The sequence below is a fragment of the Bombina bombina genome, chromosome 2 (assembly GCF_027579735.1).
Source record: "Bombina bombina isolate aBomBom1 chromosome 2, aBomBom1.pri, whole genome shotgun sequence".
In the NCBI taxonomy this organism is placed as follows: domain Eukaryota; kingdom Metazoa; phylum Chordata; class Amphibia; order Anura; family Bombinatoridae; genus Bombina; species Bombina bombina.
The window spans coordinates 875,311,504-875,328,427 of NC_069500.1; the positions used below are offsets into that span (position 1 = coordinate 875,311,504).

Sequence of the window (16,924 nt, forward strand, 5' to 3'; positions counted from 1 at the left end):
GGCTATATCCTCCTCATTTGGGCCATATACATTGCAAATAACAATCTTCCTATCCGCAATTTCAACTTCTAGTATGATATATCTTCCTTCCTCGTCTCTCTCTAGTTTGTCAATTTTATATTCTATTGTTTTACTAAACAGAATAGCCACTCCTTTTTTCCTTTGGTGCCCTGTAGTGCATATAACCTCTTTGACCCATCCCCCTTTTAATTTGATAGCCTCTTCCCCTTTTAGGTGTGTTTCCTGCAAGAGCAGTATCTGAGCACCTAATTTTTTTTGCGTATCTCAGAATAGATTTACGTTTCATGGGTGATGTAATTCCCCCTATATTCCACGAAACTACTTTGACTCATTTTCACTAAGCTGTGGGTTTAGCTATTTCTAATAATTCGTCCATAACTATAAGGTGTTTACGAGATAAGACACCCATAATAGCAAACAAGAGAGAGAAGAAGAGAAGAGAGAGGAGGAAAAAAAAAAAAAAATATCATTATGAATTACCAAAACTTCATTAATTCCCTTTATTTCACTGGAGGTCTTCCTCTTTCCTTCCAGTTTCCCCTTAAAGGGGATTTTCCCCCCATAACGTAATTTTATTCTGAACATTTTTCTAAAAACAAAGTTTGTATACATTACACTCTTTTATGTATTAAACATACAAAGTAAAACCAGTACCAAAAGTTTTAAAGAAAGCAGGGACAGGGTTCATGTTACAGGGCCTTGTTGTCTTTCTAAGCTGTCTTTATGATCTTTGAGAAACTCATTTACTTCCTCTACATCTGTAAATATCCTGTTCCCTGTAGTAGTATATATACTAAGTCTAGCTGGGTATAAAAGTCTGACTCTCCACCCTTCTTGTATTAGTTTGGTACATATTGGCGCAAGAGTTCGCCGTTTATTAGATGTCTCGTAAGAAAAGTCATTAAATAATAAGAGTTTTCTACCTCTATAATTGATTTCTCCATTTGCCTTCCGATAAGCATTCATAATTTTGATTTTGTCCTGAAAATTCAGCAGTTTCATGATAACCGGTCTACCTGTTTTATTCCTTCCCTCCTCTTGTCTTTCTGAGCCTATTCTGTGTATTCTCTCAATTGTTATTTTTTGAGTTTCTACTCCAATGTTTAATAGACCCATTAGATCTGCCTCCACAAATCTCTTGAGATCTTTCTCCTGGATATCCTCTGTCAGGCCAATAAGGCGCAGATTATTTCTTCTGGCCCTGTTTTCTAGGTCCTCAAGTTTATTTTTCATATTTTCAATCTGGGTGGACATAGTGCGTAGTGTCTGTTCCCTCTGTAGGGCCCCATCCTCAATATCTGATATTCTTTGTTCTGCATATGTGAGTCTGGTTGCAAATTGTTTTACTTCAAGTGTTAGTGAGGTGATATTATTTTGAATTAAGTCAAACTTGGGTGTAAATAGTGCGTCAAGCTGCTTAATTAATTCTTCATTGTTAGAGCTTTGTGCAAGATTTATTTCCCCCATTCCCCCCTGTGCTTCTTGTGAAATTCTATTCCCTTTTTTTTCTTGATTTTTACTTCGGGAAGACATACCTGGTGAAGTGATTTTGCTTTTGTTTAAATATTTTTCCATAAATATATGTGTTCTCCTCCTTTACTCCTCAGTTAAGTAATATCCTCTTGTGTTTAAAAAGTGAGACTATATATTAGTAAATAATACCAGACTGTGTAATTGATCTTGAGGAATTTTTAGGCCCACCTCTATTAGTAAGGGGGTGCAGGTTACTTTTCCAAGTTAAATTAAATTATAGACTGCCCCTTTAAGTAAGCATAGACGTATTTATTCATGTTTGCTATTTTCTCTTCTACCTTGAGCTATCTAAGCTGGATATATGATGTTCAGATTTTACTTGTAGCTAAACAAGTGTGCGGACCTTCACCAGGCTAATTTAGAATCTTGACGCCTACTTAGATGGGGAGGTTGTATATGAATTAATTTGAATTATACCTTCCAAACTTTTAGTACTATCTGTACCAAACCTATTTTACATAATTCCTTACATTCAGGCTTAGTCCAAATTACATTTGTTAACTTTTACCACACCATTATATATAAAACCTCTAAAGTTGCTTTTGGTTCGCTATCCACCTTATCTACCACAAAAAGAACTTGATTTTATATAAAAAGGTCTCTAAGAGCAAGTTCATAAAGAGTAGTTCAGTGTTGAACTAGTTTTGTCAGGTTGAGACTTGGAGGTGAGGTTTTTCTACTATTCCAGAGTATTTATAACTTATAGAGTTTTAATGACCCTACTTTAACTCTCCTCTTCTACCAAGCCTTATTTACAGGGCCTTGTGTACAGTCGAAAAGTATGAATTCTTAGGAAAATACAGAACCTTAGCCCTAATAAAAAAAGAAAAGACACTAATAGGTTTCTATTCCTTGTAAAGTATAAGGCAGAACTAGCCCTTGCTAACTTGAATCCTGAAATTATTTTTCTCTCTCTTTTCTCTCTCTCTCCTTCCCTTCCCTCCTTCCTTCTTTCTCTTTTCTATCCTGGGGGGTAGAGCTGGCTCAATTGTATATTGTCACCTTTGCTTTAAACCCTATATTGTCTTGCAAAGTACAGCACACCACAATATCCTAAATATCTAAATATAAGACGTGTATGGTATCACTTAAAAAGAAGACACTAATAGATTTCTATTCCTTATAAAGTATAAAGCAAAGCTAGCACCGGCTAATTTGAATCCTGAAATGATTTTTTTATCTTGGGGAATAAAGCTAGCTCAATTGTATATTATCACCTTTGCTTTAAACCCTATATTGTTTTGCAAAGTACAGCATATCAAAATATCCTAGATATCTAAATATAAGGCATGTATGGTGTCACTTATTATTACAATCATTTACATTTTTATCATGGTTTTTAACCCTATACCAAAATTATCAGTCAAAAAGAAAAAAACATCAAAGATATAACTCTTTTAGCCCAGGGTTACCCCCAGGGGCATGTTCAGTGAGAGTTCCTTTAACCAGTATCTTTATGCAAGAAAACTAATTGTTCCAGCAGATGTTGCTTGAAAAATGTTTATAAATCCCACTTCTTTTTGTAATAAGTAAGCAATGGGAAAAAAAAGAAAGCAGCTTTCTGGACTTTCTTTTTCCTTCTTCTCTTCTTTCTTTCTTCCTTCTTTCTCCTCCCCCTCTCTCACTCCTGTTCTCTTTCTTTCCTTTATTTCCAACAGCGAGCCCAGCTATTAGTCTATGCTTTAAAAAGTCTCCTTTTCTTTTTCCTCTCTCTTTCCCCTCTTAGACCAATTGCTTGCTTTACTTTCCCTTGTAAGTGCTCTCTTTACCCTGCTTTCTTACAGGGGAGACATTAATTGCTCATGAACTGGTAGCCTTCAGTCAGGACTTTTACTCTTCTGGGGGTTGCGCTGCACTAAGAGGGGTGAGGGGGGGGGATAGGTGACCTATGTCAGGCTTTACTCTCGCAGGAGCTCTAGTATGTTCACAATATGGCTCTACACCTGACACCCCCCCCCCTCTACCACTTGTATGCAGTCACTGTTTCAGCAAAGTTATTGAATAAAAACAAATCCAAACTTATCTTGTTCTGTAGAGATGTTTCTAGAATCTGTGGTTCCACCACACAGCAGGACTTTCTCTCCTGCTACTCCTCCAAGTATGTAGACTTACTGGCAGGTCGAGGTGATGTTGTGCTCAGGATCTCTTTAACCTGTGTCCTGAGCTGACAGACAAGAAACACTTGTCTCCTTTCCTCCTGGGGCAAGAAGTTGATGTCTGTGACACCTTTCCCACTGCTATATCCGCTCACCAACTGCTCCTTGGGTCCTGGCGGGCAGCGTGTGTCTCTGGGGGCTCTTAAGACAGTCGCTGTAGATGGGCCTTATAGGCCGATGTCAGCAGGCTCTGCAGGGCTGTCAGCCTCCTTAGCGGCAGCTACGGGTCCTGGGCTGGGTGGTTTCGGCCCGCCTATAGGCACTCGATGCCGCGGCTCCTTTCTTAGGCCTCTGGAAGCAGGCAGCGTACTTCACACGCGTCTGCTTGCTTAGCCCCTCCTACCGGAAGTCTCGTTCTCTTGGTATTCTTAGTTGAAAGCTTAACCTAGGAGGTTCATATGCTAATTTCTTAGACCTTGAAGGCCGCCTCTTAAGAATGCATTTTAACAGGTTTTTCACCACTAGAGGGTGTTAGTTCATGTTTTTCATATAGATAACACTGTGCTCGTGCACGTGAAGTTACCTGGGAGCCATCACTGATTGGCTAACCTGCAAGTCTGTCAAAATAACTGAAATAAAGGGGCAGTCTGCAGAGGCTTAGATACAAGATAATCACAGAGGTAAAAAATATATAAATATAACTGTGTTGGTTATGCAAAACTAGGGAATGGGTAAAAAAGGGATTATCTATATTTTAAAACAATAACAATTCTGGTGTAGACTGTCCCTTTAAGGAAGATTACTATGAAATCTCACAAGATTTCAGTGAAATCTCATGAGATCATAGCAAAGCAAATCACTGATGAAGCTGATTGGCTGTTTCCCCCCCCCCCTTTTTTTTCCTTTTTCAATTTACAGCTGGACAGCAGCTGACATATAACTGTTTACAGAGGACTTATTCTGGTGAGATGAAGACATTTTGAGGTCAAATATCTTCCTTTTTATTTAGAGATCCTCAGGTGATATTTTCATGTCATCTTTTTACAGTTATACTGCATCACTTTCAAGTGATTTAGCATATGAGTATTATGTTCCTTAAATTTTTAGTAATTAAAGGGACAGTCAAGCCAAAATTATATCACCATGATTCAGATAGAGCATTTAATTTTACACAACTTATCCAATTTACTTCTGTTATGAAATTTGCTGTGTTCTCTTGATATCCTTAGTTGAAGAGTAAAGCTAGGTAGGCTGATAGGAGTTTAAGGAGAGTGCATAAGTCTTTAGCAGCCTATGGCAGCAGTATCTGCCACTATGTATAACATTGCTATAAACATAGTTGTAAACACTGCTGCCAGATAGCTAAAGACACGTGCACGCTCCTGAGCTCACCTAGGATTACTCTTTAACACATGATACCAATTTTGACTTTACTGTACCTTTAACGTTTAAGGACATGAAACCCAAAAGGGACATGAAACTCAAAAAGAAAATGTTTGGGTTTTTGTCCCTTTAAACAACGTAACACTCAAGTTTAAGGGTTAAAGGTAATTTATAAGAATCAAACTGTGATACAGTTTATGTTCTTCCTTTCAAACTGACATAAAATAATGGAAAAAGTATTCTAAGATCTGTTAGCGGTCATTATAACCATGAAAAGATGTGATATTAATTAGTTGTAAAATTGAGTAATCTTTTTTTAATATTAATAGGAATAGACAGGAGTGTCTAATGGCTAATTTGCAAATCTGTTTTCTTAAACAGAGACATTTGACGTTCTCATCATCCTTCATAGTACAGATGAAAAAACATTTAGCATTCTGTAGTTTACAAATATTCCGCTGCTACTCGCTGGGAGTATAAATATGAACGTTCAACGTGTTTAGAATTTGTGAGCTTGTAAACAAAGCTTTGATTTTTCTCATGGGGGCCATAGAAAACCAACATGCTAAACAGAAACAATTCTATTTTTTTATTTGTACTAACACTATATATATATATATAAATATATATAAAAAATGTGTGTAATAAAGTTTAGAAATTTTATATGAGTGATTGGTATTTTAGTCTCTAATAATATTTTAATATTTGACTTGTCTTTGTGTTACAGGCGGAGAGATATGTTTGGGTTAACAGCACGTCCGCACACTCACAGAATGTTGCTAAAGCAAAGTATGAGTTTTTGTTTGGTGAAGGCAACAAAACGACAGATGAGAAAGAAATATGTGTTGGTAAGTTATAATTTAATATCATTTTCTGCAACTGTTTTGGAAGCTGATTTTTTTTTTTACTGCTTTATAGTGTGCTTCAGAATAGCATACACAATACAGAGTAGTGTAAAGTTACATAACAAATAAAAAAGGTCACATGAATAAAACAGAATCAAGTGAAAAGTTCCCTCTCTCTGTTGTGCATAGGAACCTGAAGTGCATTATGCGGCTGTAAAAAAGCCAGCAACGTTACTGATCTGTAAATGTGCACCGCTACTGTCACAGACCTAAGCTCCAAGATGGTGGTGCCGAGCATGAAGATGTGGCGCTTGACTGACTGGCAACAGTAAGGGGTTAAAATAAGAGACCAGCTTTGAAAGGAGCTGTAGGCACAAGAGGTAACCCTGCTACTGCAGTTGCTATAGAATAACGTATCAGCTAAACATTTTTAAAACAGGTTTTAGTAGCCAAATGCCACCCACCACTTTCCATATTTTTATACTAAAAATATTAAGGTGTTTACTGTCCCTTTAATTACCCCTTAAAGTGACAGTAAACACCTTTAGATTTGTGTACATCATTTTACTTATGCTAAGTAAAAGAACTTTGCATTGTGCTTTCATCATCTATTTTGCACCCTTTTTCAGTTATTGTGGCTTTTTGAATTCTCATAAAAAAACCCTCACTGCAGACTTCTTAAGGCTAACCATGCTACATATATTTTACTAATTGGCTGATAACAACTGTAAAACAATTCACTTTATTCTAACATTATGACAGTGAGTAGCCGTTTTGTCTGCAGACGCAAGCCCAGATTGGCTCACTGAAATAAGGCAAATGGTGGGTGGAGTTTGGCTTCTGAAAAACAATTGCAGTAAACACAATGTTAATTTGTTTTAAAAAATTTTAAACTTGCCTGATGTGTTATTCCATAGCAAGACAACAGAAAAATATTGTAATTACAAAGTGTTCACTGTCCCTTTAACTCCGAGATCTCATGTTTGGTAGAAATTATGGAATCATTCACTTTATAGAAAATTCTCTGGATTTTTAATGAGAAAGCTGGATTAATTCAGAGTGTAGTGTGCCTGATACATAACATCCCTTTATTTGGCAGATGCACTTTCAAGTCACCTACTGGGGCAGCATTCAAATGATACTAGTTTCTTTCTATGACATGGAGAGTCCACGACATCATTCCAATTACCCAGTGGGTTATTCAACTCCTGGCCAGCAGGAGGAGGTAAAGAGCACCCCAGCAAAGCTGTTAAATGTAACTTCCCTTACCTATAATCCCCAGTCATTTTCTTTGCCTCTGTCAATGGAGGTTGTGCGAAGTTGGTGTCTGAAGATTATAATCCTTTTATGAGTACTTTCCCTGTAAGCAAGGATTGGGGTCTAGCTGTGTCCACGTCAATCTTTTGAGTAAAAGTAGTTGTGGTGTTTTGCAGTTAGAATGTGGCGAGGAGGTCTTTGCTTTACTTCTAACATTTTGCTACCCTCTGTAGAAAACCAGAGTTAGTTACTCTGTTCTTTCTTTTACTACAGGTTCCTGACGGGGAGTGGAGTACAGTTCACACCTAGTAGCTGTTATCTGCCTGCAGCTGGATCCACAGGTAAGTGCATTTTCCTTCTAGGTTCTGAAAGATAGCACTTTAGAGGTAAAACCTCTAGTGGATCAAATTTGGGACATACATTATCTAAGTTGTCTTAGATACACTTTTGGGGCAGATTTTCAGACACAGTGTATGCTTAACACTGGCATGTAGAGAGACTAAGGGGTTAATTTTAAGCTGTGTGCTTAAGACTTAATTTTATTTGACAAACTGTGTTGGAAAGTTCTTGTCATTTAAGCATTTATTGTAAACAGCATATGGCAAGGGGCAGATCTGTTTGATTGAACTCTGGGCAATAATTAGCCTGTTATGGCTCGGTTATATTTTTTTTTACTATTGAACCGTTTTGAAATTCGCGCCATTTTAACTGTCTTGTGGCGTAGTTTCTTTTTTACACTTAGCCCGCTCACGTGACTCTCCATATGAGGAGCGGAGTTTAGTCCTTCATTGAGCCTGGACTGCTGTGGCTTTCTTTTCTTATGATCGAATTGCCGAACTTGTGAATCAGTCACCTCATCTGGAGAGTTCCCTTGCTAGTGGGTTATTCAACACTGGTTCGGTAGGAGCCTCAGGCACTCTGAGATGTTAAAGTGACAGGTGCCGTTTTTTGGATGATAAGTTTTTTTCAGTGAATTTATTTGTTCTATACTATAAAAGTTATTTTTATTTTTTGTGGGAACTGATATCTGCAATGGAATCTGAAAAAGATTCTTCATTTAAAGGGACAGTCAACCCAATGTTCAAATAGGTAATTCCCATAAACTTGCTAATGATTCTTATTTTGCACTATAGCCTAATTTAGTAGCCTAAATCGTTTCTAAGCATTAGTATTTACTTTTTTGTCTTGTGGCTGTTTAAAATGCCCGCCTGCCCCCTCCCATATTTCGTAATCATGATCTTTATTGTCCAGCTCTAACTGCTAATTCTCGTCCTTCCACACTCCCGTGTTTTACGCATGCGCAGTGCGCGGCTAACGCTGTAGGGGAACTTTTAAAATGGAACTCTAAATCCCTTCTCATTTTCCCTTTTAAAATCTTCCCCCCACAGTGTTAGCGGCGCACTGCGCATGCGCAAAACACGGGAGTGTGGACGGACGAGAATTAGCAGTTAGAGCTGGACAATGAAGATCCTGATGACTAAATATGGGAGGGGGCAGGCGGGCATTTTAAACAGCCACAAGAGAAAAAAGTAAGTACTAATGCTTAGAAACGATTTAGGCTACTAAATTAGGCTATAGTGCAAAATAAGAATCATTAGCAAGTTTATAGGAATTACCTATTTGAAAATTTGAGTTGACTGTCCCTTTACTATGGATAAATGTTTACTTTGCTTAGAAGTCCCAATTTGTACTACCTATGCAATTTTGTCCCAATTGTTTAGCTAAGACCTTAAGTATAAGGACAAGTTAATCCCTTGTGAACCTAATGTCTCTCAGGATATCGCTGTTTTGGATAAGCCTCAGCTTTCGCCTCAAACGTCCCAAGCCTTATCAGTTTCGCATACAGTACCTTGCATGTCTTCTCAACCTCCTGGGGGTGTATATTTGCCAGAGTATTTTGCCGCGCACATAACTTCTGCGGTATCTACAGCTTTGTCTGCTTTCCCTACTTCGGGTAAGTTTAAGAGGAAATCCAAACATTTCTCTGCTAGTAAGGCTTCTGACCCTTCTAATTCTGCGCTGGTCAACCTTTCTCATTTGTCTGATGAGGAGCATACTTCAGTAGCTTCTGAAGATGAAATCTCAGACTCTGACACTTTGTCAGGAAAATCTTGAGAATCTGAAGAGGTAAATTTTAGATTTAAACTGGAACACCTCCGGTTATTAACTGAAGGTCCTAGCTAATTTAGATGACTCTAAACCTTCGGTTGCTGTCAATCCCACAAAGTCTTCTAAACTGGATAGAGTTTATTATTCTCCATCTTCTGAGGAGGTTTTTCCTGTTCCAAGGAAGATGTCGGAAATTATAGCTCAGGAACGGGATAAGCCGGGGGTTCCTTTTTCCCCTTCCCCTGTTTTTAAAAAAATGTTTCCTGTTTGCGACTCCTGGCGCACTGTGCCTAATGTAGAAGGAGCTATTTCTACTCTTGATAAGAGAACTACCATTCCTATAGAGGATAGTTGCTCTTTTAAGGATCCTATGGATAAGAAGCTAGAGCCATACTTAAAAAAGATGTATGTTCATCAGAGATTACAGTGGCAACCTGCAGCGAGTATAGCCACGGTTGGGGGAGCAGCATCTTATTTGTGCGATGCCTTGTCTGATATTATTACAGAGGAACCTACAGTAGAAGAGATCCAAGATAGGATCAAAGCTCTCAAACTAGCCAATACCTTTATCTGTTACACCAATATGAAGATAATTAGACTGGGAGCTAAGATGTCTAGCGTCACTGTACTAGCACACAGGGCTCTGTGGTTAAAGTCCTGGTCGGCTGATATTTCTTCGATGGCCAAGCTTTTGGCTTTACCTTATAAGGTTCGGGTCTGGCAGAAATCATTTCAGAAATGACGGGTGGAAAGAAGAATAGACCTAGGGTTTAGCAGACTTCTAGTTTTCGTTCCTTTCGCAATTTTAAGGGACAGAAGTCTTCCTCTTCCAAACCAGACCAATCCAGGTCCTCTTGGAAATCCAGCCAGCCCTGGAATAAGCGAAAGCAAATCAAGAAGCCTTCCGCTGACTCTAAATCAGCATGAAGGTTCCGCCCCCGTTTCAAGTTTGGATCAGGTGGGGGGCAGGCTTTCTCTTTTTTATCAAGCCTGGATACGCGATGTACACAAAAAGAAGAAAGGGTGCCTCCTGGTGTAATACAGTTAGCACACCAAACAATCAGCTAGATGTTTAAACAGGTACTCACAAAGGGGGCAGCACCCACTCGTGCTTATTTTCGCCTGCCGGGATATCTGAGTGTCCCAGCTCACTGCTCTCAGGATCCACACACCTCAGTGTCAGGCGTCTCCTCAGGGAGAATAACTCAGGCTCTCAGTCAGAGAAGATAACATATCTTTGCTTTTATTAAAATGCTGTATTAAAACACACAGTGCACAGCAGTAACAGTATGTAGTAAAAAATAATGCGTAAAGTCATGCAACGCGTTTCTCAGCTACCACGCTGTTTCATCAGGCATATGTATCCTAACTGAGAGTCCTGAGCTATATACTGAACCTGACCAATCAGAATTGATTTCAAAACCACACATCTCCCAACACAGGTGTATCTATTTCCAATTGTTCCTAAATTAGCTTGAGATGTTACATACAATAAAATCACATTTTAGATATACAAATTACATCAGCCACTTTCATGTAGTAAGCCGTAGCTATACTGACCATTCCCCAATGTGTGAATCAGAGAGCCCATATTGTTAGATCAATGCCTCATAGCGGATCGTTGCTAACCGATTACAAACATAACTATGTAATTGTTAAACATTTGAACATATACCCAATAATATACCTTAAAGGGACAGTCTACCATAGAATTGTTATTGTTTTAAAAGAAAGATAATCCCTTTATTATCCATTCCCCAGTTTTGCACAAACAACCCAGTTATATTAATATACTTTTTACCTCTGTGATTACCTTGTATCTAGGAACCTTCTTCCAGCCCCCTGATCACATGACTGTGACTGTTTATTATCTATTGTCTTAAATTTAGCATTGTGTTGTGCTAGATCTTAAATAACCCCCTGTGCCTGAACAGAGTGTTATCTATATGGCCCACGTGTACTTTCTGTCTCTTTGTGTTGAAAAGAGATTTAAAAAGCATGTGATAAGAGGCAGCCCTCAAAGGCTTATACATTAGCATATGAGCCTACCTATGTTTAGTTTAAACTAAGAATACCAAGAGAAAAAAGCAAATTTGATGATAAAAGTAAATTGGAAAGTTGATTAAAATTAAAAGTCCTATCTGAATAATGAAAGTTTAATTTATACTAGACTGTCCCTTTAAGTCTTGAATGTGGTGAATACATTACTCTTCAGGGTTACAGAATGGAATTGAAGTCTTGCCCTCCAAGGGGCATATTTCTCCTGTCAAGACTATCCTCAAACCACGTAAAGAAGGAGGCCTTCTTAAATTGTGTAAAGGACCTATCCTCCCTGGAAGTTATTGTACCAGTCCGTCTATGGGAACAAGGTCTAGGATTCTATTCAAATCTATTTGTGGTCCCCAAAAAGGAGAGCTCAAGTGTCTCAACAAATTCCTCAGGGTTTTGTCCTTCAAAATGGAAACTATTTGTTCCATTCTTCCTTTAGTACAAGAAGGTCAGTTTATGACGACCAAGCCTGGATACGCAATGTTCCAGATCCATGGGCTGTGGACATAGTATCCCAGGGTTACAGAATGGGATTCAAGTCTTGCCCTCCAAGGGGCGTATTTCCCCTGTGAGGGATTTTGAGTTCCTTAGCCATGAAGGAGGTGACTCGCATTCTGCAGTGGGCGGAAGCTCAAAATTGCCTTCTATCTGCGATCCACATTCCAGGTGTGGACAACTGGGAGGCGCACTTTCTGAGCAGACAGACATTTCATCCCGGGAAGTGGGCTCTTTATCCGGAAGTGTTCTCTCAGATAACCCTCAGGTGGGGAGTTCCAGAGTTGGATCTGATGGCATCACCCCAAAACGCCAAGGTTCCAAAGTACGGTTCAAGGTCAAGAGATCCTCAGTCCGTTCTGATAGATGCTCTGGCGGTTCCTTGGATCTTTAATTTAGCATACCTGTTTCCTCTGTTTGCTCTCCTTCCACGAGTCATTGCTCGTATCAAACAACAGAGAACATTGGTGATCCTAATAGCTTCTTCATGGCCTTGCAGGATCTGGTTCGCAGATCTGGTACGGATGTCATCTCTACCTCTTTGGCGGTTACCTCTGAGGAAGGACCTTCTAATTCAGGGTCCTTTCCTCCATCCAAACCTAGATTCTCTGAAGCTGGCTGCTTGGAGATTAAACACCTAGTTCTGTCTAGACATGGTTTTTCTGAAACGGTCATTAAAACTATGCGTCAGGCTCGCAAACTGGTTACTCGCAAGATTTACCATAAGATATGGCGTAAATATCTTTATTGGTGCAAATCTAAAGGGTTCTCCTGGAGCCGGGTGAGGATTCCCCGGATTTTGTCTTTTCTTCATGATGGCCTTCCGAAGGATTTGTCAGTCAGTACTCTAAAAGGGTCAGATTTCTGCTCTTTCTATCCTTTTGCACAAACGTCTGGCAGACTTAGCAGTTGTTCAAGCTTTTGTTAAGGCCCTGGTTAGAATCAGGCCTGTGTTTAAACTTGTTGCTCCTCCGTGGAGCCTTAACCTAGTTCTTAAAGTTTTGCAGCACGTTTGAGCCGATGCATGATGTTGATATAAAGTTGTTATTTTGGAAGGTTTTGTTTCTCCTTGGTCTTTCTGAGTCTTTTTCAGCTCTGCAGTGTGATTCCCCATATCTTATTTTTCATGCAGATAAGGCGGTCCTTCGTACTAAAATGGGTTTTCTCCCTTAGGTGGTGTTGGATCGAAACATTAATCAGGAAATTGTTGTTCCTTCTTTTTGTCCTAATCCTTCTTCTCATAAGGAACGTAAAATATATTGTGAGTACCTTGGCATCCTTTGTCCTCTGTCATTTACAAGATCAGATGATTAGTATAAGGTCATGAAAAATGTGACTTAAAAAGGACATGAAAGTCAAAATGAAACTTTTATGATTTAGACAGAACATGTAATTTAAAAAAAACTTTCCAATTTTCTTGTGTTGTCAAGTATACCCTGTACTCTTGGTATCTTACCTAGGTAGGCTGAGGAGTGTACATGTGCCTTAAATACCATGTATACCATTGTTAAATAAATGTAGCAAACACTTCTGCCACACTGTGCTTAAAGGGACAGTATACACTCATTTTCATATAACTGCATGTAATAGACACTACTATAAAGAATAAGATGCACAGATACTGATATAAAAATCCAGTATAAAATGGTTTAAAAACTTACTTAGAAGCTGTCAGTTTGGCTCTGTTGAAAAGGTAGCTGGAAAGCCCACTGCAAGTGGCAAATAAGACACTCCCCCCCTCCCCCTTCTTTTGCATATGAAAAGACCCTTTACACAAACAGGAACAAGCTGGAGAAGGTAACTGACGGTATTCACATAAAACTTTGGGGCTTGGTTAGGAGTCTGAAAATCAGAGCAATGTTATTTAAAAATAAGCAAAACTATACATTTATTTAAAAAAAAAAACTTTATGGGCTATATAAATAGATCATCTACAAAACATTTATGCAAAGAAAAAATGAGTGTATAATGTCCCTATAAAGTGCCAGCAAACAACTCAAACAGGAACACTATTAAAATGTATTGCAGGATTCTGTATTCAATTCTGCACACAGATAATTGTTTTTTAATTTTCAATCAATTAAATCTGCCATTAGCTGAAGCACAGTCTCCTAAGGCCGCCCCCCTTGCCTGTCTGCTTTTGTTCCTATAACTGTTTCTGCCTATGAGAATGTAGCTCCCCACCCAATTCAGTGTGTGCACGTTTGCTGTCTACCCAATGAACAACTATATAAAACTTTTAAATTCACTTTTATTTTCAAATGTGTTTCGTTCTCTTGGTATCTCTTGTTGAAAAAGAATACGCACAGATCCTACACTAGTGGGAGCTAGCTGCTGATTGGTGCCTGCTCTTATTTGTCTCTTGTGATTGGCTCACTAGATGTTTTCAGCTAGCTGCCAGTAGTGTGATAATGTTCATTCAGCAAAGCATAACAAGAAAATGAAGCAAATTTGATAATAGAATTTAATTGGAAAGTTGTTTAAAATTGGATGTTCTGTCTAAATCCTGCAAGAAAATCGTGGGGTTTCCTGTCCCTTTAAAATGTAAATTTTAAATCTGTGCGCATCACAATCCTCTTACGTTGTTTGTGCAGAGGTGTGAAGGCACAAAACGTAAGTAGGGAGCTTTGTTACCGTCAATAGTGCCATGGATATCTGCACCACTCGCTAAATGGAGCACTGAGGGTTTCAGCCTTGGGGGCTGCATTGGTTAATTTTAACGATAAACATTATTGTCATTTATTAGGAAATAAACAATGTTAAACAAAAAATCTGATATTTTAAATGGCAGGAAAATAGTTTTTGTTTGTATTGTTTACTGTCTATTTTAAAAAAGATTCCAGTTTACGTTTATTAATTTTACGTTGTTCTCTTTGTATCCTTTGTTGAAAGCAGGTAGGTAGGCTCAGGAGCATGCACATGCCTGGAGCACTATACAGAATACAGTTTTGCAAGAATACAGTAGTGTTTCCGGCCATGTAGTGCTCCAGACATGTGCAACCTACCTGCCTAGGTGTGCTCTTTAACAAAGAATAGCATTAGAACAAAACATTTTTCTATCTGAATCATGAAAGAACATTTTTTGTTTCATGTCCCTTTAAATTGAAACTAATACAGTTGTATCATTTGCACACTTACTACTGATTTTATTGGCCGATAGGTAAAGGAAATGCCTATAAGTCAATAAGAATGAGTGAGAAATGCATAGTTGATACTGGTATGTTTGTTTTACAGCTTTTACTTAAAGGGACATTAAACACACTGTAACTGCAATGTTTAAATTGTATTTGGTTAAATATACTTGCAATATACTTTTATTATTTATTTTGTCACCTTTCCTTGTAATTTAATTCTGAAATGGTGGGCTTTCCAATTCCTGTTAAAAGGGAAAGTGATTCCACACAGTCATGGGATCCTGTAACAACTCATTTATAGCTGCTCCTAATTGACCTCATCAGAGAATAAAACTTAGGTTAAAACATGTTGGCTCCCATTGCTTTATAGACACTAAATCTTATTTTTAGCAATTAATATTTAAAGGGACAGTCAAGACCAATTTTTTTTTCTTCATGATTCAGATAGGGCATGTAATTTTAAACAACTTTGCAATTTACTTTTATCACCAATTTTGCTTTGTTCTCTTGGTATTCTTAGTTGAAAGCTAAACCTAGGAGGTTCATATGCTAATTTCTTAGACTTTGAAGGCCGCCTCTAATCTGAAAGCATTTTGACAGTTTTTTACCACTAGAGGGTGTTGGTTCATGTGTTTCATATAGATAACATTGAGCTCACGTACATGAAGTTACCCTGGAGTGAGCACTGATTGGCTAAAATGCAAGTCCCAGGGGCGTATTTAGGTTTTGTGCTGCCCTAGGCACTCAAACATTCTGCTGCCCCCCCAACCCCAGGTTTAAGGCCTTTTTTTAGACATAATATTTTTTGGGCAGGGTATAAAAAAATAAAAAAAATAATGTCTTTTTAAGTAGATGTTCACAAGGGCTTGCATTCACTCTGGTTACACACACACACACACACACACACACACACACACACACACACACACACATATTTATATTAAGACATTATTTTGCAAGTCAGATGATTAAAGTGTTTATATTAGAAAAACATATCCTTTACTGTATGATAGTTTGTCAGTAGGTAGTTGTTTAACCTTAAACATCTTCTTTGGTGATTGACAGTTATTAAAGCAAAATATCTGCTAGGTTAAATATGTAATCAATATACAAACTGGCCTTTAAAAGTACTTAAAAAATACAACAGTAGTTATGATAGGTTTAGGAATTGTATCCTAGGGGATAAAGTCACATGATACAATCATAATAAAGTATATACTTGTATTGTTTCTGAATGTATTAAATGCATACAACATATTTTCAGTTGTGTTTTAAGTCACATAGTTGTTTAGATTCAGCAATAAATACTTATTCTTTGCATGTATGACAGATAGACACACAGTAAATGTACAAGTATTTAGTGACTAATCCGTTTAAGTATTTTAATGCCTAATGAAGATGTATTGAAGGGAGAAAGGCATATGCTGTTTCCGTTAGATCTTGCCTGCAGGCTTGGATTGAGCAGATTGGCCTATATTTATTAATATTTCAATTCTTTGTATTTGGCGCGCTGCTTACACGTGGAACATGATGCATATTTTTTCTGCTGTGCCAGGCTGCCCTCAGAGAGACTCCCGCCGCCGCCGCGTCACCATTCACCCTAAGTTCTACTTCTTACCTAACCTACCTCACTGTCTCTCAACTCATCTGCGGTGTGCGTGTGTGGTCTTGCCATCTCCCCTTTCGCTGGGTGGGTATCATCACTCTCCTCTCCCACCTAACATGGCATAGCTGATTTTCACAGTGGTCACGGTGTAGTGCACACTGCACTGTGTAGTCTGTGTGAGCCTCAATCACGCGGTGGAGCCAGGAAGAATACTGCATTCTCTCTCAGTCCAGGCCAGGCTGTGCAAGTGAGCTCCGCCTCCACTGTCACCATGTCATGCGCATCCACATACAATCGCATAGGATAGCAATAGCCAGGCCAGCCATTTAAGTCATTTGTAATTGGTTGATTTAGCCACCCGGCCCTGAGTTCAGTAGAGTGGCCCTAGGGACTTAA

General features: G+C 38.5%; 1 protein-coding gene across 1 annotated transcript in view; it reads left to right on the forward strand.

The window, feature by feature from the left end:
- Window positions 1–16,924, forward strand: part of PSD3 (pleckstrin and Sec7 domain containing 3) — a 1,090,324-nt gene that overhangs the window by 115,068 nt on the left and 958,332 nt on the right. Inside the window, exon 2 of the mRNA XM_053703211.1 lies at window positions 5,761–5,881. Coding sequence (XP_053559186.1) covers window positions 5,761–5,881 — 121 coding nt within the window. The remainder of the gene's footprint in view (window positions 1–5,760; window positions 5,882–16,924) is intronic.